The following is a 27,748-nucleotide window of genomic DNA, read 5'->3' as shown; positions in this document are numbered from 1 at the left end:
CTTGAGAGATCGTGTCTACGACTGCTGGTGGTAGACCGCTTAGACCTTCCGTGTCCCATCTAGGGGCCAGACATGGAGATTCCAGAGGTCTGGGTGCGGATGCCAGAGGGTAGCCTTCCTTAACGGGGCAAAAGCTGCCTCTGCAACTTTTGTGAAGGTCAGTCGCCGAACGCAGCTCCTGCAGCACATCGGGATCAGGACTACCCATGTGCAGTTCTTTTAGTGCCTTGGCCTGGTGTACCTGCAGGAGGGCCATGTAATGCAGGGTGGAGGCGGCCTGTCCAGCGGCACTGTAGGCTTTGGCCGCCAGAGACGATGTAGTTCTACAGGCTCTTGAGGGGAGCGCCGGACAATCCCGCCAGGTGGCGGCGTTTTGCGGGTACAGGTGCATCGCAACCGCCTAATCCACCTGAGGGACATCCGTGTACCCGTGAACCGCCACGCCATCGAGTGTAGTGAGAGCGGACGAACCCGGAAGTCTGTTTTGGGCAGCGAAAGGTGCCCTCCACAACCACGTGAGTTTGTCATGCACCTCCGGGAAGAAAGGAACCGGGGGGGGGGAGTGGCCATGAGCGGCGCCCCGAACCCAGGAACCAATCATCAAGCTGCGAGCGCTCAGGGGAGGCTGGAGGGTTCCAGTCCAACCCGATTCTTGCGACGGCCCGGGCAAGCATGGCGGTCAGCTCTGCGTCAGCCTCAGACTGGGCGGGCAGACCCGAAGGTGGCAGCCCAGTCGAGTTCTCGGCATCAGACATCGCCAGTGCGCTCTCCGATGCAGCAATCAAAGACTAATTCTGCTTGCGGGCCCCGAAAGAGACGTCAAGCTGGCCATAAGGCAGACTGGTCTCATTTCGGAACTGGACGGGAGCAAACGAGTGTGCTGGGTAATGGGAGGTCCGTGGGGAATTACCCGGCGAGACCGCGCCCATTGAACTCCCCAAATCACCTCCAGTGCCAGCCGGGCCGGCCTCATACCCGTGGGTAGAAGGCACAGCGCGGGGGGCAGCTAGAGTGGCTTTCCCTCGGAAGAAGGAAAGCCGCGACCGCAACGTTGCCATGGTCATATCCTCGCAATGAGAACATGACCCATCCACAAACGCTGCCTCAGTGTGATCGCTGCCCAGACACATGAGGCAGAGCCCGTGGCCGTCGGAGGTGGAGAGATGACGACCGCATCCAGGAATCACACAAAGACGAAAAGGCATCTTTAAAAAGACGCGTCTTTAAAAAGACGTTCAACGTCAATGAGGCTCTAATAGAGAAAATATACTCTTTAGCAGGAATATACACTCTTTTAGCGCTGTCGAAACGCCCAGGGGCGAAATCTGCACTCGTCGTGCAGAAGGAGAGAAGGCTGCTGGAAATGCACCATATATCCAACAGCATACGCTTCTTAAGAGGTGAATGGAACAGCAGTAGTATTCAGCTCGCTGATAGTACAACCGCTCGGCTCCGAATAAAAAATCTGAATGAATCCTTCATTCCAGCTCCCTTTTATACCCTTTTTTTTTGACACGGTTTTATCCCTTTTATAGGTGATCGGGGCTTTCAAGAGCGACCCCTAGTGTCACTACATCGACACAACGTTGAGTGAGTGACAGAAGAGGAACCTAGAAATATCAAGGTTTTTTTTTTTTTTTTTTTTTTTTGAATCGTTCTTTTGATTCAATTCCTTTTAATGAACTGGTTCAAAAAAAATTCTTAATGATAAATTTGTGAATCAGTTTGAAGAAGGACCCTATTGATCTAGACTGAAAATGAAATCACTGTATCAGTGCTCATTTTCAATAGCTTTTATTTGAATACCAAGACCATCTTTTCCTAGGAACCTGCTAAGGTTTTGTCGGTCTTATCTAGTTACATTTTGTTACATTCATCAAGATGTTACTCAGTGCTTGTATACCTTAATTGTCCCAAGCATGTGTGCATTTGAAAATCTCCCTAAATGTTTGTTTCCCTATGAGGCTCCTGCTGTATCCACAAAGTTCAGATGTTTTCCATTTCAGTGCCTTCAAATGAAAAGGGAATGAAAGTTTATTGAAGAGGGTTTTCAATCTAAAGCCTGTGTTAGATTATAGTCAGGCCCAAAGTCCTTCACATCCGTGGTGACTACTTTAAGCACATTGTACTGTACTCATAGTACCAGATAAAGTACATTCTGAGCAATTGGGACACTTCACATATTAAGTCATGTGCTAGAATGTTTTTAATCTGGTCTTAAAGGGATAGTTCACCCAAAAATAAAAATTCTATCATCATTGACATCATATGTTGGATGAGTATTAAAAAAGCAGTTAAAAACTGCATACCCATAAGAATCACTGAATAGTTAATGCAGATGACTGGTGAAGTTATAAATTAAAACATTGATGTTTGGGATTAACAGATTGCATGTTCTAGGAAAAGTTTGTTTCACCCCTATCACAGTATATTTATTTATTTGTTTATTGCCTGCAGCATTTCAAGAAACAAAGACGGCTGATTCCCGAGAAGACAGTATGGAAGTACTTTGTTCAGCTGTGTAGTGCACTGGAGCACATGCACTCCCGTCGTGTCATGCACAGAGGTACACACACACACACACACACACACACACACACACACACACACACACACACACACACACACACACACACACACCTTTACATGTAGACTTTAATAGGGAAGTATTCTACACTTTTGTAGCAATTTATTTTTGTTTTCTGTACTCCAGTTGTAATGTTAATCTATTTATGTTAGTTCATTAATGTTAGTCCAGAATAATTTCCACAGGCTGTTTGTGATCTTTACCTTTAAGACTTCTAGATGTAAATGACCTCCATTATGATTGGCTAACCTTTTCATATGTGAAATGAGACACAGCAACCCTGCCAAGTTGCTTTTGTGATGTCAATACCATGATGATTTCAGAATGACCAGTTTTATCAGCTTAGTTTTAACAAATGGTCTGGGTGGACAAGGAAGGAAGTTTTGCATTTTGAATGTTAATATGTTTCAGTGATCTCTGCACCTATTTTCAGTGATGGAACTGCGCTTTTATTCAATTTACAGAGCCTCTGCAAAAAAAAAAAAAAAAAAAAAAAAAAAAAAATATATATATATATATATATATATATATATATATATATATATATATATATATATATATATATGTGTGTATATATATATATATATATATATATATATATATATATATATATATATATATATATATATTTAACCTACTTGTAAGTTATGCAGTATGAATTAAATCTGATGAAATAGAAAGAGTGGATATTGAAAATTAATACAAAGTCAATAAATGAAAACATGTTACATTTTTGGCAATTATTCCACAGTATGTGTAAATGGTGAGCTTTTAAATTTGAGTGTGAAAAATTGCATACGGCAGTCCAAAAATGCCCCAGAGTTGAAGAGGTTAATTAATTTAACAGACTCCCCTGCTGCAAAAATGAAATTCTAAAACACTGGTTTGTCTGCATAGTACAAACTCTTTTTTTTTTTCTTTCTCCGAAAGAGCAAGGAAAATAATGTTTTCCATGATATGGCCAACTTAAACATCTGCAACTGATGCACCCAAGCTATTTAAAGCTGAAACTTCACTACAGAAATCATCATAACATGGTTCCCACGGTCACGGAAACCTGGAAATATCAGAATTAAGTTATTTTTTCCAATCCTGTAAAAGTAAAAGAAAATGAGCAAAATCTTACAAGTCATGGAAACTGCTAAAATAGAGTAAAACTTGCTTGCAAACAGTAGCGATGTCTGATTTGTAAAAAATCATTCTTTTGAATAGGTTATTTTCAATTACCTGATTCACAAATCTTTCTCAATGATTCAGTAGCGATTCAGTCGGAATTTGAATGATTTTTAAAAGTCCTTAACCAGCAAACATAAACGACTGGAAAAGTTATAGAAATTCATTGGTCAAATGGTGTGGGATCCCTGTCAAAATCCTCATATAATATTGCATGTTACAGTGCGTGAACTGCTGTTTAAAAAGATGCATAACTCCTTGTACTTGGATACAGCTGCTTCTGATCAGCTCTCAGATGACAGTCTATGGTCTTTGTTATGCACAAGCTTGACCAGACACACTGCAGTGTGCATTGCATCATCCTCTTGCCATTTCAAAACAAGCAAGATGACGCAACTGGCCATGGCAACCTTAGACTGTCTTCCCCAGTTCGCATGTATTCATGCAAGGCTTGGCAAATTATTGTAACATATGAGACCTGTGTAAGGCCAGTATGTGTATGAGCAATACTGTTATAGAAAAATACAGAAAAAAGATCAGTTCTGATCATTATTGGAAAAGTTCATGTCCAGAGGTGTCTGACAGTGACATCGCTCTTCTGGTGTCCTCCCAGCTGTCTTATATGTATCTAAAGTGGACACAAAATTATTTTGCAACTTAGAGAAAATTCCAAACAACCCTTCGGGTCAAAAATTAGAGTTCAGTAGATAAACATGAACATTGCCATAGGCTTGTTTTTCACACTTTTTGAAATAGCATTTCATCAGGATAGAGTGCCACCTATATGTCAAGAGTGGTACTATTCTTTTACAGTAAATACAGTATACAGTAAACCATTCATTTTGAGTAAAAAAAGATAATTACAGTATTTACAAATTGTATCTGTTTGAAACAATTACATAAACATGTCTGCCTGGTGGATGAAAACACCCAAAACACCCAAACATTGCATAAATGTAAGCATATCATAATTGTTTTATTTTCAACAGTTAAATGGGTATAAATGACCCAAACATAACTGCAGGGTTAAAAACGTTTGAATATCATTGCATGTATAACAAAATATCAAAACAAGCTGCATTTATTTTAAAGAATGATAGAACAAGAACACTTTTCAAGCAAAAAAAAAAAAAAAAACAATCCACAAAAATATGTTTACGTTTTTAATTTATTAAAAACATAATAATAGATTGATACTGTTCAAAATCAAGACAGAAAAAAAAGGTATTTGGACACCTAAATGTCAAGCTTAATGGAATATGTTTGTTAACTTAATGTGACCACAACCATTATTACTCTGCTTGGACACCGGTGTAAATTTTAGGGAAAATGACTTCCTACATCCACTAAAAATCACCTTGGGATCAGTTGGTTAACACTAATTGCAAAAAAGGCTGAAAAAATCTGAGAAATGGTCTATTATGATTTGTTTGCATTTTTTGTTTTTGCTTATTAATGCAACTTGGATCTTATGTCTTGGAACTTAATCTTCAAATGCTTTCTAAAACTTGCGTTTATTCCCACTATAGACATTAAACCCGCTAATGTCTTCATCACAGCCACTGGAGTGGTGAAACTGGGTGACCTGGGCTTGGGACGCTTCTTCAGTTCCAAAACCACTGCAGCTCATTCTCTAGGTAAGCACACCCTCCCTCTCTCTTTCTGTTTGTCTCTCCTGGAAAATGGGAAAATGAGAATTGAATACAGCGGAAAGGCACTTTAATTACTCAGTAGGGCCCGGATGTGTTTCATTAGGGCTGGCTGGGAGCGGAACCATGTGTCTGTTATAAAAAACGCCTTCCCACTGGCCCCTGGGGCCAGTTGAGAGCAAAGCATGGTAGTCTTTGTATCCATTTCATTGAGCAGTTTGGGCTTTCCTGTTGCCTTGACCCCATGACCCCTCTCCACACATATGATGTCTGGGTAAGGAAAGGATCTTGAATCCCTAACAAACCCTACGGTGTCCAGACACCCTGTACTCCTCATGACAGAGCATCCCTTCTCGGTAAAGTCGTCAAAAAGGTGTTGTCATCACCTATGCTTTGCCAGCTAAGTTACGACACATGCTGAACACTAACCTAGAAACATGGCCCATGCACTGTTTTAACACACCTTATATTCAGGATGACCTGTTTTTTTAAATCTCATTTCAAAAGTTACAAATTGTTAATGGACTGTGTTCTGCCAAAGTCTTTCTAGCATGTCAGTCCACTGGCGACCATCTTTGGAACACTCTCTGGAATCTATTTCCATTCATTAAAGTACAGCTCCAATCTACTTCAGTGGGGGAACACTGAAATCTCAAAAATGGTTAGTTAAGATTATGTTCAAAGAACATATTTTAAATCAGCAGTAAAATCTTTCAACAATGGAATCATAAATTGTGCTTCTTTACCTCAGATTGCCCTAAAAAACACAATTTTCCTGGCTTGTCTAGTTATTGCGCATGCCCCTTCTCAAGTTGAAATGATAGGCAATGTCTGTATCAAAAAGGTGATTGGCTCTTTTACCTGGAAGGTGGGACTTCCTGTCTACATCCGTTGGGTGTTCCAATTTCTCGCATTAATTTTAATAGAATGGCACGTCTCTGCTAATCTGTCCCTGGTTCTGCTTTATAGCCATTAGTATTGTTATTAAAGAGATCATTTCCAATTATCAAGGTCAGACTTGCACATTTGGCAAAGCTGTGCGACTCCAGTATGAAGTATCTTAAAAACCTAGACTCCATAGGGCATTAGAAATTACTAGTATTAAGACAGTTATTAGTATATTATTACTGCTCATACTCAAGGTTTGTAATTTAAACAAACCCCCTTAACCCTTAATATTACACTTCAGCACATAACTTGTTCTGCACCATTTGTGCTATGGACATACAGTATTGGCCAAAAATATTGGCACCCTTGGTAAATATGAGCAAAGAAGGCTGTGAAAAATATGTCTTTATTGTTTATCCTTTTGATCTTTCATTCAAAATATTCACAAAAATCTAACCTTTAATTGGAGTAAATTGGGGGGGTGTCATAAATAAATAAATACATGTTTTTCTCCAAAACACGTTTGCCACAATTATTGGCACCCCTAGAAATTCTTATGAGTAAAAGATATCTGAAGTATATTCCCATTCATATTTAAATTTTTTAGTACACCTGGGTGACACACAGGCCTCTTAGTCATCCATCACAATGGGTAAGACCAAAAAATAAAGTTATGATGTGCAGAAAAAGATTGTTGAGCTTCACAAAATGGGAAGTGGCTATAAGAAAATAGCTAAAGCATTGAAAATATCAATTTCCATCATCATGGCAATAATTAAGATGTGCCAATCAACTGGAGATCTTAAGAATCAGCCTGGAAAAGAACGTGTGTCTATATTGTCTCCACGCACAGTGAGGAGGATGGTTCAAGTGGCCAAAAATTCTCCAAGGATCACAGCTGGAGAATTGAAGGAATTAGTTGGGTATTAGGGTTAGAAAGTCTCCAAAACTACAATCAGATGTCACCTACATCACCACAAGTTGTTTGGGAGGGTTTCAAGAAAAAAGCCTCTGCTCTCATCAAACAACAAACTTAAGCGTCTTCAGTTTGCCAGACACTACTGGAACTTCAAATGGGACCGGGTTCTATGGTCAGATGAAACAAAAACAGAGCTTTTTGGTAGTAAACACCAGAGATGAGTATGGCGCACACAGAGAGGTAGCCATATGCAAAAGGACTTCATGCCCACAGCTAAATATGGTGGTGGATCTTTAATGTTGTGGGGCTGTTTTTATGCCAGAGGTCCTGGACATCTTGTTTGGATACATGGCATCATGGACTCTATCAAATACCAACTGATAAAAAAATCTAAATTTCTGCCTCTGCCAGAAAGCTTAAAATGGGCTGTGGTTGGATCTTCCAGCAGTACAATGATCCAAAACACACATAAAAATCAACACAAAAATAGTTCACTGACCACAAAATCAAGGTTCTGCTATGGCCTTCCCAGTCCCCTGGCCTGAACCCCATAGAAAACCTGTGGGGTGAACTGAAGAGAATAGTCCAGCGTGGACCTCTGAATTTGAAGGGTCTGTAGAGATTCTGTATGAAGGAATGGTCTCAGATCACTTGCCATGTGTTCTCCAACCTCATTAGGCATTATAGGAGAAGACTCAGAGCTGTTATCTTGGCAAAGAGAGGTTGCACAAAGTATTGAATACAAGGGTGCCAATAATTGTGTCACACATATATTTGACAAAAATATTTGTTTTTTGATAAAACTTGTGTTGTGTTTGGAATTGTTTGATATCTATTCGAAGATAGATTTTTGTGAATATTTTGAATGAAAGACCAAAAGGATAAACAATAAGGATACATTTTTCACAGCCTTCTTTTCTCATGTTTACCAAGGGTGCCAATATTTTTGGCCACAACTGTAAATGATACTTAAAATGTTATGCATTTGGATGATTTTTCGCTGGCGAATAAAAAAAATAGTGAAAAATCCCGTAGATTTAAATTGAGCAGAGTCTAGGGACCAGAATATCATAGAGATTTGGGGGTGGGCTCTTTTTGACTTAAGTACACTACCGGTCAAAAGTTTTGAAACACTCACTCATTCTTTATTATAATCTTTTTCAGCATTATTTCAGCAACCGCATAGCAATGCCCTCGGAACTCTTGCATTGTGGCTTTAGTTTTCTATAGGCAAGTACCACTCACATTTTCTTCAGAAAATGAAACATCTAGTTATAAAATTAAAATGCTGATAATTGTACTTTGAAATGTTATGTTTATTTCAATTTTTTTATTATAAAAAATTTTGCTCAGTGAGCTGCTGACAATTACAGAAAACACAATGCACAATAAGCACCCAAGAAATAGCAAGAAAGAAAAAGGGCATTGAATATTGTGCAGTGTTGTTTGTCTCGTATTTGCAAAGTGCACATTAAATGAAACAGAATAAATTGCATATGAATGAAATATGCAACTGTGGATTGTACAGTGGGTAGGAGTGTGGAATTATCTTTTAATGTCTGCGTGTTGATAAGTACGATCATCTGTAAAGAACATTTTTGAAAGTATCTGGAAATAACCACACAGTGTGTGTTCATATTACATTATAAGCTTGTAGCATTCACCTCAACTGAAAATAACATTCTGAGTCAGGAAATAAGTGTGACTGCATCCTAAAAACCTGAGTGCACAGCGCCCTCTACAGGGCATATCACTCCAGACTTCCACATTCAAAGTCAGTCTGTTCAGGACTTAATCAGGGCTCTGCTTAATCATGTCTTAATGGTGTCTGAGTCACCTGGGAACCATCTTCATTGGAGCCACTGGATCCATTCGACCAAATCATCCATTCACACCTGTTTCTGGGGACGGTGCCTTACAATATAATTTACAGACTGCCGTGTTAGGGATCTCTACCAAGGCTTTTTTAAAACCCAAACATGATTTATAACAGTTAATGCACCAGGTTTGCCCAGTGCATCATACCACCACAGTTGCAGTGGTCTTGTGTAGAGTTATCTATCTACCTACCTTCACACCTATTTATTTATTTATCCATGCACCTAGAATTCATCTCTTGGGATGTTTTAGTATTGACAGTTGGAATGTACAAATGAGCATAAAGAGATGCTGGGTAAGTACAGAGAGAAAGTCTTCTGCAGGCTCTCTGTCACTTGTCCCACAGGCTTGGGCTCTCCGTACAAAGATTCAAAGTTGAGCCGTAGCAGAGTATGAAATTCATGAGTCTCTACATTGCAGGTTAAATTCACCCATGGGCAAAGAGACCTTCGATCTGTTTCTTCCTCTGGGCGGGTAGACCAAAGCTTTCTCTCCCACTCCTGCTCGCTTTCTCTCGCTCCTCGCATTCGCACCGTCTCTCCCCTCCCTGTTGCATCCTCTCTCTCTCTCTCTCTTTCTCTCTTCCTGCATGGGGGCGGTTTAAGGTGGAGGGTGTAGGTTTGCTTCAGTACGGTTTGGGGGTTGACAGTTCAGCCTGTAATGAGACAAACCACCATGGTAGAACTCTGGGATGAACGTTGGATGGAGGTCCAGGAAGCGCCGTTCTACGGCTGTCAATTCCTCTCCTCTGAAGCTGAGCCCCAGCCTTTTAACTCTGTCTCCGAGTGGCTCCGCAGCCCACATATACAAACAAAGCGAAAGACTGAAAGAAAGGAAATCTAGCTGCTCTTTATATTTGCCGCCAGAGGCTTTCTAGCCTTTAAATTAAGCAGGGTGGCAAGAGGGGGGAAGCTGAAAAAGGAGTTTTTTTTAAGATGGAATCGGAACAAAAGAAAGTCTGTGAGAAACGCAACAATGAAAGAGATAATTAAAATAAAAAGGAAAAGCACGCTAATATCGAGCCCCTGTATTTCACATTTAACACTAAGAACGGTGCTAATTACATGCTTACATATCATCCGAGGGTTCAGGGTGACTGAGAGAGCTGTTCTGATTCAGAGGTCTGAGGAGTTAACGGGACTGAAAGGATTTTTCGTTTAATCCCTCTCACCTACAGAGATGCTCAGTTTACACTTGTGGAGTCTTCTTTTGTAATTAAACATGTTTGTGAATTTCAGCGTAATTAATGTACTCTTGAGAGTCTACAGTAATCTCTTTTTTGTGTGTTTGGCATGCAAAAAAGGACCTCAGCCTATTTCTCAAAGAGTGCATCATCATGTCATAACAATTCATAATAATGGAAATGAATCCCAACACGAAGTACAATTTTATTTGCATGAATAAGTAATGCACTCTTAATTTGACGTGCTGCTGGAATTGATGCTCTGTAGAGCTGGGGTTGTATGAAACTGTTAGCATAAGAGGAGACTATTCTTTTCAAGGTACTAATGATGGATTTCGAGGCACTCCATTGTAACCTTAGTGCATGAAAGTGCCGCAAGTGTGATGACCAATTAAAATAGATTTTGCTCATTAAAAAGACGATAAAGGGGTTAATTACTATTTTCTCATTTTCAAGGTTGCATTTTATTTTTTCTTGGAGCATCAAGGATGTAATCATATATTAGAGCTTTTGAAATCAATAATATTGACTAATCACATACCTCTGAGGCCAGTTGGAATTTCTCAAACACTCTTGCATCTTCTGTTTGAATTTCCTTTACGCATATAAAAAGGAAGGCTCTTGATCGGTTTGACATACACATAGCATCATAGGGCGGGACGGTAGGAGGGGAAGGTCCATGTTTGTGCTTGTGTTTTTCTCGGTAAGTGTTTCAACCTCAGCCCCGATACCTGCCTAGCCATCCTGACACTGTTTGGTGTTGAGAAATTTGCTTTGGCTCTTGTTCTCACCACCTGAGACTTTTTAACACTTTGTCAGATCTGAGCTGCCAAGGCTAAACTTTTGTAAACTGCAAGCATTTGTCAGAATGTTTTTTCTCTAGATTTGACTATTCTTTTTTATTTTTTTGTACTCCTCCCTCTTTCTATCATCAATCTTTCACGGTGGCTGGCTGGTTGGCCACAGTCTCTGAGCAGTAAGGAGCTCGTCATAGCTTTAGGGCATTTGACTGGCCTCTTGGGTCTCGCTCTTCTGCCTGATGGCTATTAGTCACTGCCAATTACCCAGACTTCTGTGCAGGGCCACAGACTATGTGACCTGACACTCAGCTCAGTCTCACTTCTGTCATAGTGCGTGTCTCAATACCTTCCTACATGTGCGACGTCATGGTACGTAAGCATGTTTTTTACCTTCGGCTGAAGAATAGCCTTAGGGTGCCTACACACTAGAGTTAACGCTGCGTCAGAGAACGCTGCGAATGCATTGATTTTAAAGGGGATGATGCGTCGTAAGGACTGAGAGGGAAAACGCAAGGGTTTTCGATAGTGAAGCACCGTCATGTGACCAGAAGTTACAATTTCAACTTTTGCTGCAGTGCAGTCTGGTGTAGGTATCCGTTGACCAATGAGAATCTCGGAGAGGCAGGACTAATTGCGAAAAACATGGCGGACAAACTAAAAAAAACGGTGTATTCTATTATCTTTCTCTGTCAGACTAAAAAGATGGTAATTATGGAGACAGAGCCTGGATAAGAGTTTCCTGGTATATGTTTACTGTTACATTTACTGGTACATTGTCAAAAAGATATATTTTAAGTAGCCATCTCTATCCGTGACCGCTTCTTCCCTCTGTGGTACACGCCTTCCAAATGGACCTTTTGCACTCCTATGCATCAAACACTCTGTTGAAGCTTTCCCAAATGTGTAAGCGCCCTTATGCATGCAAGTTGCTTCATTTAAAGTCAGTATGCTATCAAAATTGACCCTTTGTAATGCAGCCTTTCTAAAATCTAACCAATAGATAATGCAGTAATATAATGCCGGTTAATGTTAATTTAACTGAGGTCATGGCAAATAACGATGAAGCATTACCATTAGGATACATTGTGATGGTGCGAAAGAGTCAAAATGAATTTGATTTTTGGCCTTCTTGTTACGGCCAAAAAGCTTCCTCAGAAGTGGGTGCTGGCAGTGTTTCAGTCGACTGCAAACCTACATTCAGGTCTGGCTCCATTCTGATATTGAAATAGATAAAATCATGTCTCATCCTACATTTTTTTTAATTCGGTAATGTCACATAATGGGAGTAAAGTTGTGAATGCCATTTCATGTTGACTTTAGGATAAATTCCTGTCAAATTTTTAATATCTCTTATTATCAGCAAGCAAGTTTTTCGAAACCATTAAAGAGTAAGACAAGTCCAAATCAAACCAGCATACATGTGTTCATTAGCCAAGCACTACAGCGTGAAATCATCTGATTGAAAAGTGCTACTGCAGCTCTGTTGAAAACCCTTAGCGTTGGCGTGCTAGCTGACTTTCACCTTCCTGTGACAGCGAGAGAGAATTGTACACCGCAGCAGAAACATGGAAGACTTTTTGTGTCACTTTTTGGTTTGATTTATTTAAATGCCCAATCCTATGTACGAATATACATGAGTGAATTGATTTAAGTTTCATATGGCTGTATTGAATGACTCATGTTCATCATTTATGTTCTTCTGTAATGAGAAGTGAGTGAGAGATTTTAAATCTACTCTCATGTAAGTCGAGATTTTGATTCCCCAATACACACATTCACAATCATTGCTGAAAAACCCCTCAACTCTCTAAACCACCCAACTACATGCATTCATGAACATTCACATCACTCGTCTCCATCTGTAAAAACTGTTGTTCAACTCTCAATTTGGAATGACAAAACTATCACTGTTCCTAAATTACTTGTTTTTAACTAAAATTCCCAAATGTAAGAACCAACCGTGTTAGTGTAATATCACGCATTTCAGATGAATGTTGTGCCATTGTTCAAGGAAACAGATTTGTTTATATTTAACTTTATATTGTGTAAAAATTGCGTTTAGTATAAAACTGTTTTTTGTTGCAGTAAAATGCTCAAAAGTGGTTACTCCATATTCTAAAGCTGCAATCAAACAAACCTTTTGAGGAAACGTCCTGAAATCTATTAATATTAACTGTTTGAAAATAAATTGTGACATTATCAGCAATAGGGTGGGAACAAAGAACCTTATGAGCTGATTCTTTTTAATGAATCAGCTAAAAAGACTCATAAATCAGTCTCAAGTTTTTGTTTGAATCAGAAATACTAAAATTAGTAACAGAATCTTTAAGGAATCCGAATTGTTAAATTCTTCACAATTTCCATACCTAATTAGCAATCTGTTTTATGAGTCGGAATTGTTAAGTGGAATCAGAATCAGAACCAGAATTCCTTAAGATTCCTATTTCTAATAATAATCTCTTTTATTAATATTTTATTCTGTAAGTGAGCGCTTAAAATTGTCAGTGGTAGATATTTAGCTACTGTCAATGGTTTGGTATTCGATTGCACTCTTTACCATCAATATTTTAACTGTTAAAATGTATTTTAACCCTCACCCCACACTGTACACATGCATCGTTGAATTTGTTTCTCTCATTGTTGTAACTAACCTCACTTTACTCATCTAAAACTCTACAGTCTGAAACCTCTGTCAATGAAGCATCCATGGATGAACTTCTCGCATTGCAAACCAGACACAGCCTAACTCTCTCTCTCACTCTCTCTCTCTCTCTCTCCCTCACTCTGTCTGTCTCTGTCTCTCTTTTTTTCTGTTCCAGTGGGCACCCCATATTACATGTCTCCCGAGCGAATACACGAAAATGGATATAACTTCAAATCTGACATCTGGTCGCTAGGCTGCCTGCTCTATGAGGTAAGGTATAGATACCCATCCCTGCACTCCCTATCCCCTCCCCTCCCTCCGTTTATACATCCCCCAGCATCCTTCTCTTCCCAAGCTTCTGCCAGCACTGTTGGTCTCATTTTGTGAGACGCAATCCTACACTGCGACTCTGACCATGCGGTCTATCGTGAAAATTACAGTATGGTTTTGTACTCCAAGGTAAACAGTACCCGCATAGGAAACCTGGATTACGTTCTAAAGCTGATGGGGAAATTTGAATGACATTTACACGTGTTTTAGATAACATGTGCTGTTCTTGCTCTGAAATGATACCGACTGCTTTGATTAGCCTTTATAGCATACACTTCTTGACGACACAGTGGACTAAGATCCAGGGCAGAAGTTTTCGCTTTAGCATGCAGTTCAAATTGAAGATGAAGTTGCAAAGAGAAGTGGGGTTTTTTTGTGTGTGCTTTAAAACAAATTTGAACCAAAAGCACTAACATCGTGCCCTATCCAGACACAATGCTATAAAAGTTAATTCTTCAATGTTAATCTTTTTTTTTTTTTTGCAACATTATCACGTTTAGAGTGGACAGACAAATTGCTTGTCGCTTGAATGTTATTGCATCTGGGTAAGACATGGTGTAAGATTACAGTATGCACTAGCTTTAGTTTTGTGTTGGGTTAGACATAAATACCTTAACCTTCAGGTAGTGTGAGTTGTTACATAACAGAGAGCTTGCGAATCTGTGGTGCCCAGTTCAAAAAGTGGGCATTTTGTGTTTATCTGCTTGCATTTTGGCCTCTGTTTCGTCTTAACTAGGTGACTGGGGCCACCTGAAATGGGTAGCAGCAATCCGTAAATGACACAATGCTTGATCCCGCGGGACGTGCTTGCTACCAAAAAGCAGTATAAACACACACACACACAGGCAGGCACAGATTCACACTAACAGTGCGGAAATAGTCACATTGTTAGTTTGGCACCCATTCTATCTCATGAGTGTTTTTTTTTTTCACCTCGACTTTGCCTCATTTTAGGGGGAAGCTTACCAGAAGCTACACCTCCCAAAGTGCCTGGGGCTGAAAAACAACCATGTGAGCTCACCGCTGCTTGAAGACAGTGTTTCTTGACACTAATTAGTCTCCCATAATGCACCAGGCCCATCAGTGTGATCAGTCTGCCCTGCTTAGCAGTGACTATGGGTCAGCCAAGTGTGGCGAGAAGGCAAACGTGGAACAGTAGTGACCCCTAAAGCTTCTGTTGAAGCCATGTCCAGGATCAGCCCTGAACAGAACGCTGCTGTTGCCCTGTAGTACATGAAGACTTTCATGTTGTCTCGCTTTCAGCGGGTCACGTGACCGGGGGTGGCTGCAATGCGATGACATCTGTTTGAGTGACAGAATTGATGATAGGCGAAGCCGCCGGCAGTTGGTGTGATGTTACAATAAAGCTAGCAAGACAAGCTGTTTTTTCCCCCTTCACTATGTTGTTCTTTAGTTATTATTATATTAGGACTGTCAATTGGTTTTTTTATGCCATTTTTTACATGTTTTCCTCATAGTAGAGAGACAGGAAATTAAAGGGTGAGAAAGAGGGAATCAGGATGGGAACATGAACGAGGCAGGACTTGAACCCATGTCTCCCCTAAGCTCAATAGGTTGGAGCATTTGCACTGATCACAAGGCCACTGCTCTGACTGTTTAAAATCTATTATCAATATTAATCTATTAATTTTTTATTGTTAAATAATTCAGTTATTTTTAGGGCTGTCAATTTAAAGGTTCACTCAGTAATTGTTTTCCTCATTTAAAAAGTTTTACTTCTAAAGAAATGAATAGTGATTTTGAAACATATGTATAAAATCATGGCTACTTATGTGAGGTGAAGAGTTCAGTCATCAGTAAGCTTAAATGCTCTTTTATTCTACATGGGGCAGGGGTGCCTCATGGGGGCAGCCATGCTAGCATCACATGAGCAGCTGAATAGTAATAGCTTAAACTCAGTAACTGCCCTGTTATTGGACACTTTAATTGAAGGATTAAATTTATCCTGGCTTACTTTGCATAGTGAATTTCTACAATGACACTGGTAATTGAATACTACTGTTTTTGAATGATGCAACATCCAGGCCCTAAGGTGTCAGTGTAAGCCACTTTGACATACCTCAAAAAATTACTGAATGCACCATTAATGTGTTAATTCAGGTGGATTAATTATATAAAATATAATGTGCCAGATGGTCTGGTTTGAGTATCTCTGTAACTGCTGATTTCCTGGTATTTTCACGCACAACAGTCTCTAGAGTTTACTCAAAATGGTGCCAAAAACAAAAAACATCCAGTGAGCGCCAGTTCTGCGGCCGGAAATGCCTTGCTGATGAGAGAGATCAACGGAGAATGGTCAGACTGGTTCGAGCTAAAAGAAAGGCCACAGTAACTCAGAAAACCACTCTGCACAATTATAGTGAGCAGAATAGCATCTCAGAATGCAAAACGCGTCGAACCTTGCAGCGGATGAGCTCAGAACTGCAGAAGACCACGTTGGGCATTTTATTAGGAACGTCCTGGTTACTTTCGTAACCTCCGTTCCCTGATGAAGGGAAAGAGACGTTGTGTCGATGTAGTGACACTAGGGGTCACTCTTGGGAGCCCCAAACACCTCTGCTTTTTTGAAAAAAGGCCAATGAGAATTGGCGAGTGGAATTTGCATGCCACTCCCGCGGACATACGGGTATAAAAGGAGCTGGTATGCAACCACTCATTCAGGTTTTGTGCTGAGGAGCCGAGACCAGGTCCTGGCCATTTCAGCAGGTAGTTCAGCGTTGTGGCAAGAGGGACACAATGTCTCATTCCCTCCATCAGGGAACGGAGGTTATGAAAATAACCAGGACGTTTCCTATCTGTCACTCACTCGATGTTGTGTCGATGTAGTGACACTAGGGGTCCCTATACAAAATGGCACAAATAGCTGAACTGTGTTAAGTGAACTGATGGTGTGTGATGGGCAGACTGCTGTGTGCCTCGTAGCCAGCGCACCAGGCTGTCACGTAACCTCCCCCAACACTCTTATGAGCGTCGAACGGTCCTTCAGGAACAAGTGGACTGCCCAACTATAGGGACAGGCTAGCCCAGCTGAGGCCTCTTTTCCCTCTCTTTTCTCCCCAAAAAGAGTGGAATTTGTTAACTGACTGGGAGCCATAAGTGTCTGCATTGGGGGGTGTCCCTCCCAAGGAGAAGACACCGTGGAGACCACACCCCGGTAATTTGAGTGGTACACTTACTGGGCCGGTCAGCGAGTTTCTCTGCAAACTCAACTGCCAGAGGGCTAAGGAGGAAAGTCATCCAAGGATCACAGTCTGTGAACACAACTGGGAGTCAAAAGCGCACGTCTTCACCTCAAGGGAGGGGAAAGGCACTATGCGCAAGCGGTACACCCGGCCAGCTGTCCCGGAACTTACCTGCTCCTGCCTGCCAATACACGGGACGAGACCGGCTCAACTCAAAGGAGGGGGGAGGAGGAATCTCATCCCTGTAGTCCACTGGAACCAATCCCGTGTGGGCGTGTTTGTGCCACAGCTGGGCGCACAGGGGCGGGGGGTCTGCCGCTGGAGCGCCATGCCTGCCAAAATGGGATGGTGGACGGTGGTCGTGACGACGGCCGTGTGCACTGGATATGTGACCCAGGAGATGAGGGAACCATTCTTTTGTCAGGCTTTTGGGTTCCGCAGCCTCCTAGGCATGCAGCGACAAAAGATTCTCCTCCCGGCCCTCCACCGGGGGATGGAGTGGTCTTGTCGACCAGCCCCAGAGAAGTGGGTCTCCTTGCCCCTGGGTCGCCCATCTCGGGGGCGCTTTGAAGCCTTCCTCGGGTTCTTAGCGGCCGGCTGCGAGACGGGTGGCGTCTTTCCTGCGAAGGGCTCCACGCCAGAGCCGGGCCACGGGGGCGGGCTGCAGCACAGCCGGTGTTGTTGCTGCAGGAGGGCGCCCTTGGCGACGAGCAGACAGGGTGCGGGGTCTTAAGCCGCGCTGGGGCAGGTTATGTTGTAAGGCCTCTGTCTGATTCTTCACCGCCGAGAACTGCTGGGCAAAGTCGTCAACGGCGTCGCCAAACAGGCCAACCTGGGAAATGGGGGCGTCAAGGAACCGTGCCTTGTCCGCCTCTTCCATCTCGACCAAGTTGAGCTAAAGGTGGCGCTCCTGGACCACCAGGGTAGGCATCGCCTGCCCGAGAGACCACGCCGTGACCTTCATCGCCCGGAGAGCGAGGTCGGTCGCCGAGCGCAGTTCCTGCATCAATCCCTGGTCAGAACTACTCTCGTGCAGTTCTTTTAGCGCCTTGGCTATGTGTACTTGCAGGAGAGCCATGGCGTACAGGGCGGAGGCGACTTGTCCAGTGGCACCGCAGGCCACAGTCGTCACGGACAACGTAAACCTACAGGCCCTGGACAGGAGCTTCGGGCGCGCGCTCCAGGTGGCGGCACTCTGCGGACACAAGTGCACCGCGAGCGCCTTATCCACCTGGGGGATCACTGAATACCCCCTGGCCGCTCCACCATCGAGGGTAGTGAGAGCGGGGAGCTGAAAGACCGGGACCGGGCAGTAAAAGGTGCCTCCCACGATCTTGTCAGCTCCTCATGCACTTCCGGGAAGAAAGTAACGGGGGCAGGGCGTGGCCGTGGGCAGCGCCCCAAGCCCAGGAACCAATGGTCGAGCCGCGAGGGTTCAGGGGAGAGTGGAGGGTTCAACTCTAGCCCGACACTCGCGGCCACCCAGGAAAGCATGTCCGTCATCTCCGTGTCGGCGTGAGACTGGGCGACCGTTCCCGAAGGAGGAAGCCCAGCCGAAGCCTCTGCATCAGACTGGACGAGCCCACTCTCCGATGCTGCGCTCGATAACTCATCGTCTTCCGGAACTCCGAACGAGAAGTCAAACTCGTGCTGAGACAAGCCAGCGGTCTCGTGCGAGAGCCTGATCGGGGCAATCGAGCGTGCTGGGGAATGGGAGGTCTGTGGGGGGATACCTGCGGAGGTGGTCCCATTGATGTCCCCAAATCGCCCCCAGTGCTAACCGACATGGCCTCAAACCCATAGGTAGAAGGACCGCTCTTTTTGTGAATGAAAATATACTCTTTTAGAATATACTCTCTTTTTTTCGCTCTGCCGAAGCACCCAGGGGCGTTCTCTGCACTCCACAGTTGCAGAGGGGGAGAAGCCGCTGAAATGCGCCGTAAACCCAGCAGTTTTGAGGTGCGTCTTTGGAGGGAATTGAATTCAGTGCACTGAATACAACTGCTCAGCTCCGAAGAGAAAATCTGAATGAGTGGTTGCATACCAGCTCCTTTTATACCCGTATGTCCGGGGGAGTGGCATGCAAATTCCACTCGCCAATTCTCATTGGCCTTTTTTAAAAAAAAGCAGAGGTGTTTGGGGCTCCCAAGAGTGACCCCTAGTGTCACTACATCGACACAACGTCGAGTGAGTGACAGATAGAGAACATAGTGTTCCTTATAAAGTGCTAAGTGAGTGTCTATGTAAAGATTGTATACACGGATTGTTTCGTAATTTATTTGTGTGTGTGTGTGTGTGTGTGTGTGTGTAAACAATGTATTTTTATTGCACATACTGTAGATCGAGAGTTAGCTGCAATGCTCCATTGCATTGCTGAACTTCTGAATTGGTAATTTGCAGACTTGTGCTATCTTCCATTGATCTTCATTGATCTATTTTGTGTGAAAGGCCTATGTGTGCATGTAGTTCCTTTATTCTGAGAGCATGAATTTTTTTAGTCGATCTGTTATGGGGGTTAAGGTGAGGAGGGTGGGGGTGATTGGAGCCGTTGAGGTCGCAAGGCCTCGATTGAAAATCATCAATACCTGTGCATTGTATTCCTCCATCTTCATCTGCTATTCTATTTTATGCCGACACTATCTGTTGGAGCACACTTGGTCAGCTGATGGGGCTGCCTGCCCTAAGATGAAGAGGATGGGTGCAGGACAAGGCCAGTTTTAGGGTTGGCTCCCCAATGGCCTTCACGGCAGACGGGACACGTGCTCTCCATGGTGCATCTGTCAATAGTACTTGACTGTACTCCACGCTCCATCTATGTTATTGACAGCTCTCTGCAACACAGAGGAAATGTGTGGTTTTGTGATGGATGGAAGATTAGAGGGTTAAAGGTTCTGTTTGGGTGTTTAGTTGGTAAGAGTTTGAAAATTCAGCAAACAATAGACTTGGATAACTACTGTGAAACATTTTTCGTTTTTGCATGCGTTCACTAAAATGTATCCTTCAAGCTTCTATCCTGCAATGACTACCTGAATAAATGAGCAGTTCACTTTGGCACCATCTTCAAATGGGATTATAAAAATTCCATCAACTCTCATTGATTGCTAAATGTTCTAATCGAACCCTATTTGAAGCCACAAATTTTACTGGAACCTCAGATATATTATTTATTCTAGTGATGGACTGATTAATCATCCGATATTTGGCAATTTGAAATGATCAGCCGATAACCGTGACCGCTTGGTCAATAAGCAGGGACTGATTTCACAGAAATCATAAAATTAATAGATTATGAGAAGGATAAATCAGAAAAGGTTTGAAAGACTATTTATACTCAATGAGGACATTGAACATTATTAAGAAGTCTTTTCGGGAATACAAAATATTCTGAACTTATTTTAAAATGAGAAAATAAGTAGTAAATAGAATGTTTTGTGAATCCGGCCCCTGAAGTGTAAGCTCTTCCACCAAAATCTACCAACTGCCTAGTCAATGTATAATGTACATGCAGTGAATTAATATTATGTAATAATGTATATTGTACTAACCTCTATCACATATATATCAGCATTATATTGGCCATCGAAGCGATAACAAATCCATAGTTATCGTACCGGCATCAACCCCCAACCGGCAGACACTTAGACACTATTTCCTGTGGCTGTATTAGCCCATAATCTCCTACCCCTTCCTCAGAGCATTCATGCAATTGGTTTTGGTGTTGGATTTTATGACGCTGAAAATGAAAGGGTTCTCTCAGGCTAGCCAGTTGGCCCTCTCTGTGTCCTTGCTGTTTCCGCCTTGCACTGTCTCTACTCTATATTAAAGACAGACCGAGTTCAAATTGGTGGATCTCTGTGCTCGTGGTCTGGCCTGGCCTTTTGAAGTTCTTTTAAACCTCTTCTTAATAGCCATTCTTGAAGGTGTTTTGGATTTATGTTGGCATAAATAAGGGGCCAAGACTGTTGCATCTGCCTTCATCACAAAAACACGAGGCCAGGCTTCCTGCTCAAGGTTTTACAATTAAAAGTAAGGCTCAACTGTGAAGTCACAATCTCTGTTTACGACCATGTGTTTCAAGTATAACCAACAACACAAGCCATGCCGGAGATGACGGATTAACAAGAGCGCAGTAAAATAAACAGATTAGCATGCATCACATGCAAGTACAAGAGTGTTGCATTTCTGATACGTGCAGCTAATGATATTCTGTCATTTAAAAAAAGAATGCTTTGTTCATGGTCTGCAAGATGCGGTGTAGCACTACATTTTTAGAGACTGGGAAGTTGTTTATATATTCATAACAAATTTTTGCTGTTTTTTTTTTTTGTTTTTTGTTTTTTACTGTTACCCCACACCTGAATAGTAAACATCCGTCAAGACATTTGAGATAATTAAACCCTCCTTGCATCCTGTTCAAATATAGATTACCCAGTATACCTTAGTGTCTTCTCACCACAGATCTCAGATTTTAATTTGATAGCTTAGTGAATTAATTTGGCCCAGCCAAGTACAGCTGCAGAATACTCATGTTCTCTAAAGATGCTTTGGGAGAACGGCGTACGGGATCACCGCCATCTCCAAAGAACTCTTAACATTCTGATGAGCTACCTCACCCATATTTTGCTAATGATGCATAAAACTGTGAACCATTACACACTCATTCAGCAGTTTTACAAACATAACACGTGTCTGAAACTTTTTCTCAGAATTTGGGGTGTTAGCGCTACTAAGAAAAGGAGAGGACATTTTTTTCTTTACATTTTTTTAAAGAGGAAACCCCAGGGAATTTAAACATAAATGTGTGTGTGTGTATGTTAGATGTTCGTATAAGTCGGTGCCTGTTTTGTGGCATCAGACAGGGACTTTTCATGTTGCAGAATATGGATTCATATTTAATTGTGTTCCCTCCTCTTGCCAGCGCTTCCATTTGATTAATATATCATTAAAGAAGGGTGCAAGAAGGATGAGCAAGATGAAATAATGATGGGTTTCTGACACTTAAATGTGACTGTCTGTTTTTCATACACTACACCCTCTATCCTGGCTCCTGAGAATGAAACTACGCAAGACCTTTGTTATGAATTTAATTAGCATGCAAAGAGTTTGACAAAGAGACATGAAAAAAATCTATATTAATTAAGTTAATTGCAAGCCCTGCACTCTTGGTTGAGACCTTAAAGCGGATTGCACATTAGATAAGCACCACGGTTTTTAAATCACAGGTGAGACAAAGCACAGGTATCACAAATAGGATGCATTGGTAGTCCAGAACAGTGAATGTAATCATTCGCACCGACATGTTACATACAAAGGTTTTTGCACTTCTTCAAGAATGAACAATGTGACGTTGATGAGTTTGCAGGTTGGTGTAGGAAAAAATTGGTATAACTACGCAAACTGAAAGATTAAAAAGGTCGACATTGATTACGCAGTTTCTCTATATGTAGTTTAGGCCAGTGGTTTACAGCCTTTTTGACTCCAAGGCCTCCCATTGTGCAAGACAATTTTCAAAGCCTAAGAAGTGTCATTTGATTAAAATAAATCAAGGTTAATTTTGTGGTTCCCGAATTTCAAGAAAGTTGTGTTCTTCAATAAAAACAACAGTTGAAAGTTATAGAAATACACTAAGATATATGATCCTGATTTTAGCAGTTTTTAGCAATTTTATTAAGTTTATTAAATGTGACTTAAAAAAAAAAAAAAGGTAATCTTGAAGCCCCTTGGAAGTTTGCTGATGCCCCTAGTGGGCCCCCTTTAAGTACTGAGGTTTGTTACCACTAGAGTAACGCAAGAACAAGAGTTAAAGGAATAGTTCACCCAAAAATGAAAATTTGCTGATAATTTACTCACCCTCAGACCATCCAAGATATATCTGAGTTTTTTTCTTCATCAAAACAGAATTTAAGACTTTTAGGATTTCATTTCAGGCCTCCTCCTCTAAACAATGCAAGTGAATGTCCTCCATTTTTTGACGGTCCAAAATGCATATTTAGGATGCATCAAAATAATCCACACGACTCCAGTCGACAAATAAAGTTTTTCTGAATGCAAACGATTGATTATTTTGAGAAACAAAACAATACTTACATACTTTTTAACTACAAATGTTCACTTCTGTACATCTCTGTGATGTGCACTCATGAGAGGGATGACGTAAGCTCGTTGGTAAGGTCACATGTCACGTGGAGGAGTCAGGAAGCACGTCATTGTTTACATTGTTTTTTTTAAATTATTATTATTTGGAAATTATTATTTTTTTATTTTATGTTGTTTTTCAATTGTTTTGGACTGTTTTGGTTTGTGAACGGCACAAGTTCTCTTGTAAACAATGACGCACTTCCTGACTCCTCCTCCACGTGACGCGTGACCTTACCAACGAGCATCCCTCTCATAAGCGCATGTCACAGAGATGTACAGAAGCGAACATTTGTAGTTAAAAAGTATATAAGTATTGTGTTGTTTCTAAAAATAATCAATCGTTTGTGTTCAGAAGAACTTCATTTTTTGACTGGAGTCGTGTGGATTATTTTGATGCATCCTAAATATGCATTTTGGAGGCCTGAAATGAAATCCTAAGTCTTAAATTCTGTTTTGATGAAGAAAGAATCTCAGATACATCTTGGATGGCCTAAGGGTGAGTAAATTCATTTTTGGGTGAACTATTCCTTTAAGAACATTCAGCGGGAACAGGCACTTTCCAAGCATTTGTGTCTTGCTGTATGTTTCTGGCCTAAAGGGACGCTCAGTACTTCCAGGAAGTACTGTAGCATGCCAGAGCAGCCCTTCACTGTGGTTTGTAAGGGTCTTGTGTTCAGGTAGGTATTAGAAAGAATGAGTATGTTTTTGTCTTACTGTATGGGTGACCATACATGTTTACGTCTTATTCTTAGTGGTTTTCTTTTGTTTTGTTTTTTGCCTGTTGTTGTGTATGCATGAGTGTGATTTGTTATGGGTGTCTATGTATTTGCGTGAGTGTATTTCTGAGCAGGTGTGGCTCCTATTTGTCTATTGGGTATGTATGTGTGTTGGCACACTATGTGTTGCTGGTTGAGATTCTGTTTAAGTATGTTCCTCTGAGCTTTGGTGTCTGTGTTTTTTTTTTTCTTTTGTGTGAGCATGCGAGTGTATAAACATGTGTGTATTTTACCACCATTGCACCGGTAGCCTCAGCCCCGCAGACAGACAGCAGGCCAGCGTGGTGCGGGGCTGGGCTCCTCTTGAATACCAATGAGGAGAGCTGCTGGGCTCCGGGGGTCAGGGAGCAAGTCAATCATCTTGCCCATCGCCCGGGCGCCCCGAATCAAATTAGCCTGAAAAATTCAGGGGCCGGGAGCACGGGGCGAGCAGCTGTCAGGGCCAGGAGCGCCCAGGCACTAATGAACCAGATGAATAGTGCAAAAACTCCAAAATAAAAACAGGACAGTTGACATTTTTCATCTGTCAGAAGCAGAAGATGCATGAAAATATGGTGGTCCTTGTTTAACCCTTTGCTGGCTACAGCTGCTACCCGCTCCTGACCCCCCTCTGTGACGACACATACACACATACAGTATATATAAACCCAACAGACCCCCCACCTACCCCTTTCTTCCACAGGTACATATACCGCACATAAACAATAAAAGCCTCGGCTGCATTTACATTTCACTAAATGCCGTTCTATGGTACTGCTTATCGCAATTATCCTGAGGAAGTCTTTGGAAGAGCAGTGGAACAGACAGATGTCCCCATGAAACTAATATATAGGTATAGGCATCTTTAGTGTGTGCATGGAAAAACATAAACAACTACCCCTCATCATGGAGCTCTGTTTTTTGAAGAATTTATCAACTGTTTTTCCATTAGCATCACTGATGCTATTGCTCATAATTGGGGTTAGGTATTGTGGCAGGGTGAGCAAGCGACAGACACAGTGGGTGTGGCGTCAAACCTCAGAGAGGCATTTATTGGAAACAATAATAAACATAAAAATGTCCAAAAGGGGTAATAAAGTGTCCAAGGGGGAACAGTGTTCATAATAAAAGGGGGAATCTGGCATCCTCGCGGTGAACGGGGCTCCGTGATGGGGCGGGGTAGTGTTCATAGGATAGCCCAGGCACGGGCTGGGTCAGTCGGCCGCTCACGCTCCCCTCCAAAGTCCACGGCGTGTGGGGCGGCGGCGTCACTGGCGGCCTGTCTTCCCAGGCCCGCGGCAAGCGTGAGGGTAAGGCGGCCTGGCATCTAGCCTGTTGGCGGCAATGTGAGCAGATCACCCCCGGCGACTCATTACGGCATCCGGGGGTCCAAAGAACGGGTCCGGCAGTGCATCCGCTCATCCGATCCCTCCCAGCTCTGGTCGTGGGCGTGCGAGGATGCCAGTGTGTGCACACATGGAGATTTGAAGCCGGCTCCTCGAGAAGAGGCGCAAACTGCGTTTTAAAGACAGCAGTGATGAAGCATTATCCCCATCAGGTGTGCTTCATTCACCGCTGACCAAACGAGACTTATTATTTATGCACCTCTTCTCGCTCTCCCGCCCAACTCCCGTTGAGAGCCTGACTGAAGGGCGGCCCTAAGAGGTGGGGTGACGATGACGAGCCAGAGGGGCGGATCATTCTGCCACAGTATTTAAGCAAACCCTTAACCCTAAGTATTAAGCTTTGGTCCATAATTCTTCCCTTACTGTTTGTGTATACAGACATGAATACCTCAAATCATGAAGCTTGTTGAGTAGAGCTGTACTTTTTACTTTTCTAAATAATCAGAGTTAGGGTTTTCACCAGGTGGATGATTAAATGGGCAAAATTCCTATTACATTGGAGGGACCAATGCCTTTTTGATATGGGCCAGTAAGTAACCACCTAGCAACCAAATTGAACACTCTAGCAACCACCTAGCAAACACCCTGTTCACCTTAGCTACTCCTTACAGTAGCAAACATCCTGGCATCGTGGCAGTAGTTTTGCACGACCAAGCACCACTCTAAGGCAGGAAACATACTTAACACAAATATGCCTACGCAGATATGCCTCGATATGAAACATAGATATGCTGGAACTGAATTCTTCACTTTCACACGTTATTTTAAGGCGCTCCAATTAAAACCTCAAGTCCTTATTTCACATGAAGGAATACCTTTAAGATTTTGTGTTTCTTCATTATATAATTTCCACAGAAATAGAGTAAGCGGGCGTCTTCTCCTCTGTGTGTCACTGTGTCATTAACCTTGTGTGAATGAACCCCAATGACCAAGATCATTTGACATTACACAAACGTTAAAAGAAAGTGAAACCAGAGTGCTTTGCATTCACTATCAAAATCCTTGTTTAGATTTTCATGGGAGTTTGCCACTCCACAGATGGCGCGTGCATTAGAGTGCTTCAGAAGCGGTTAATCTCTTCTGAGTGTGGTCCTCGGTGCAGCTCAGTGAGATGATCAAAGTTCAATTGAATAAGATACACAAACGCGCCATCAGTGGCATTTATATATTCGCTTAAAACTCCCTTATTTGGACAGTAGAATGTGATTGGAATTTGATGTGCACAATAATCACAGTTATCTCAAATAACTGCAGTGAGATCAAATCACCGTGATCAGATGATTATTTAGTTATTGCAAAAGGCCTAGTTCACGTACTTGTGTAGATTATGTTTCTGCCTTAAATCTAGTTAATACATGATATCTTGGTTGCAGTAAGAGTTGTGCAAGTTATGAAAAACACCCCAGTGAGGGCCTGCTTCTTCTTCCGACTGACTCCCCCCATCCACAGCCCCAACCCCTCCCATTCCCATTCCACGCAGATCGGCAGTAAAACCAAAAGCACCGCCGCTCTCCTCTACGAGTTCTGCCACTCCGCTCTGTTCTCCTCCGCTCTTCCTCTGACAGCCCAGACTGCCGTTTTGCCTCGCTCAATCTACTCGCTCGCTCACTCGCTGCTTCTCTCTGTCCTTCTATGTCAATTTAATTAAGTTCTCGTCCAGTGTGTGTCTGTGGTGTAGTGGTTTTGTGTGAGTGTGAGAACATTGTGTGGCTTCGCATGGTTGGTATCTGAAAATAGTTTTTTTTTTGTGCCCTCATCCACAGTTAGTGAATTTGCTTAGAGCCATTTTGCCAATCTATTTTTGCAGTATCATAATCTTATAACATCATCAAAGCATCACCTTCCGACTGAATGAGAATACACATGCAGAGCTGCAGCTTCAGGCTACCAGGAAATGCTGTGTCCATTTGTTTTCAGGAATCCATCTCTTCCATACTGCCATGATTAATGTCCCAAAGATGTTCAAAAGCATCTTCTGAAATCCTGAAATGGTATTGTCCTTTTTAAAGCTTCGTTGTTGTTATTTATTTTTGTCGTTGTGCTGATAATTTCCCTTCCTCTTGCTGTTTCATCTGATCTTTTTTGTTTGCGTTGCTTTACACTTGCATGCTAAGTGCATCAGGCTGCATGCGGGAAGCTAGTTGGCCATGAGCTGGCAAATGTAGCTCAGAAGTGTCGAGTAAATGGATGCTTCT

At 42.2% G+C, this 27,748-nt stretch overlaps 1 protein-coding gene across 1 annotated transcript in view; it reads left to right on the top strand.

Annotated features, from left to right (window-relative positions):
• The window catches only part of nek7 (NIMA-related kinase 7), a 98,544-nt gene that overhangs the window by 63,144 nt on the left and 7,652 nt on the right, over positions 1 to 27,748 (top strand). Inside the window, exons 6-8 of the mRNA XM_051693827.1 lie at positions 2,458 to 2,566; positions 5,290 to 5,397; positions 13,897 to 13,991. Of these exons, the coding sequence (XP_051549787.1) occupies positions 2,458 to 2,566; positions 5,290 to 5,397; positions 13,897 to 13,991 (312 nt within the window). The remainder of the gene's footprint in view (positions 1 to 2,457; positions 2,567 to 5,289; positions 5,398 to 13,896; positions 13,992 to 27,748) is intronic.

Source organism: Myxocyprinus asiaticus, chromosome 49 (assembly GCF_019703515.2).
Source record: "Myxocyprinus asiaticus isolate MX2 ecotype Aquarium Trade chromosome 49, UBuf_Myxa_2, whole genome shotgun sequence".
In the NCBI taxonomy this organism is placed as follows: Eukaryota; Metazoa; Chordata; class Actinopteri; order Cypriniformes; family Catostomidae; genus Myxocyprinus; species Myxocyprinus asiaticus.
Note: the sequence above shows the minus strand (reverse complement) of the source record. Positions and strands in the feature narration are given on the sequence as shown.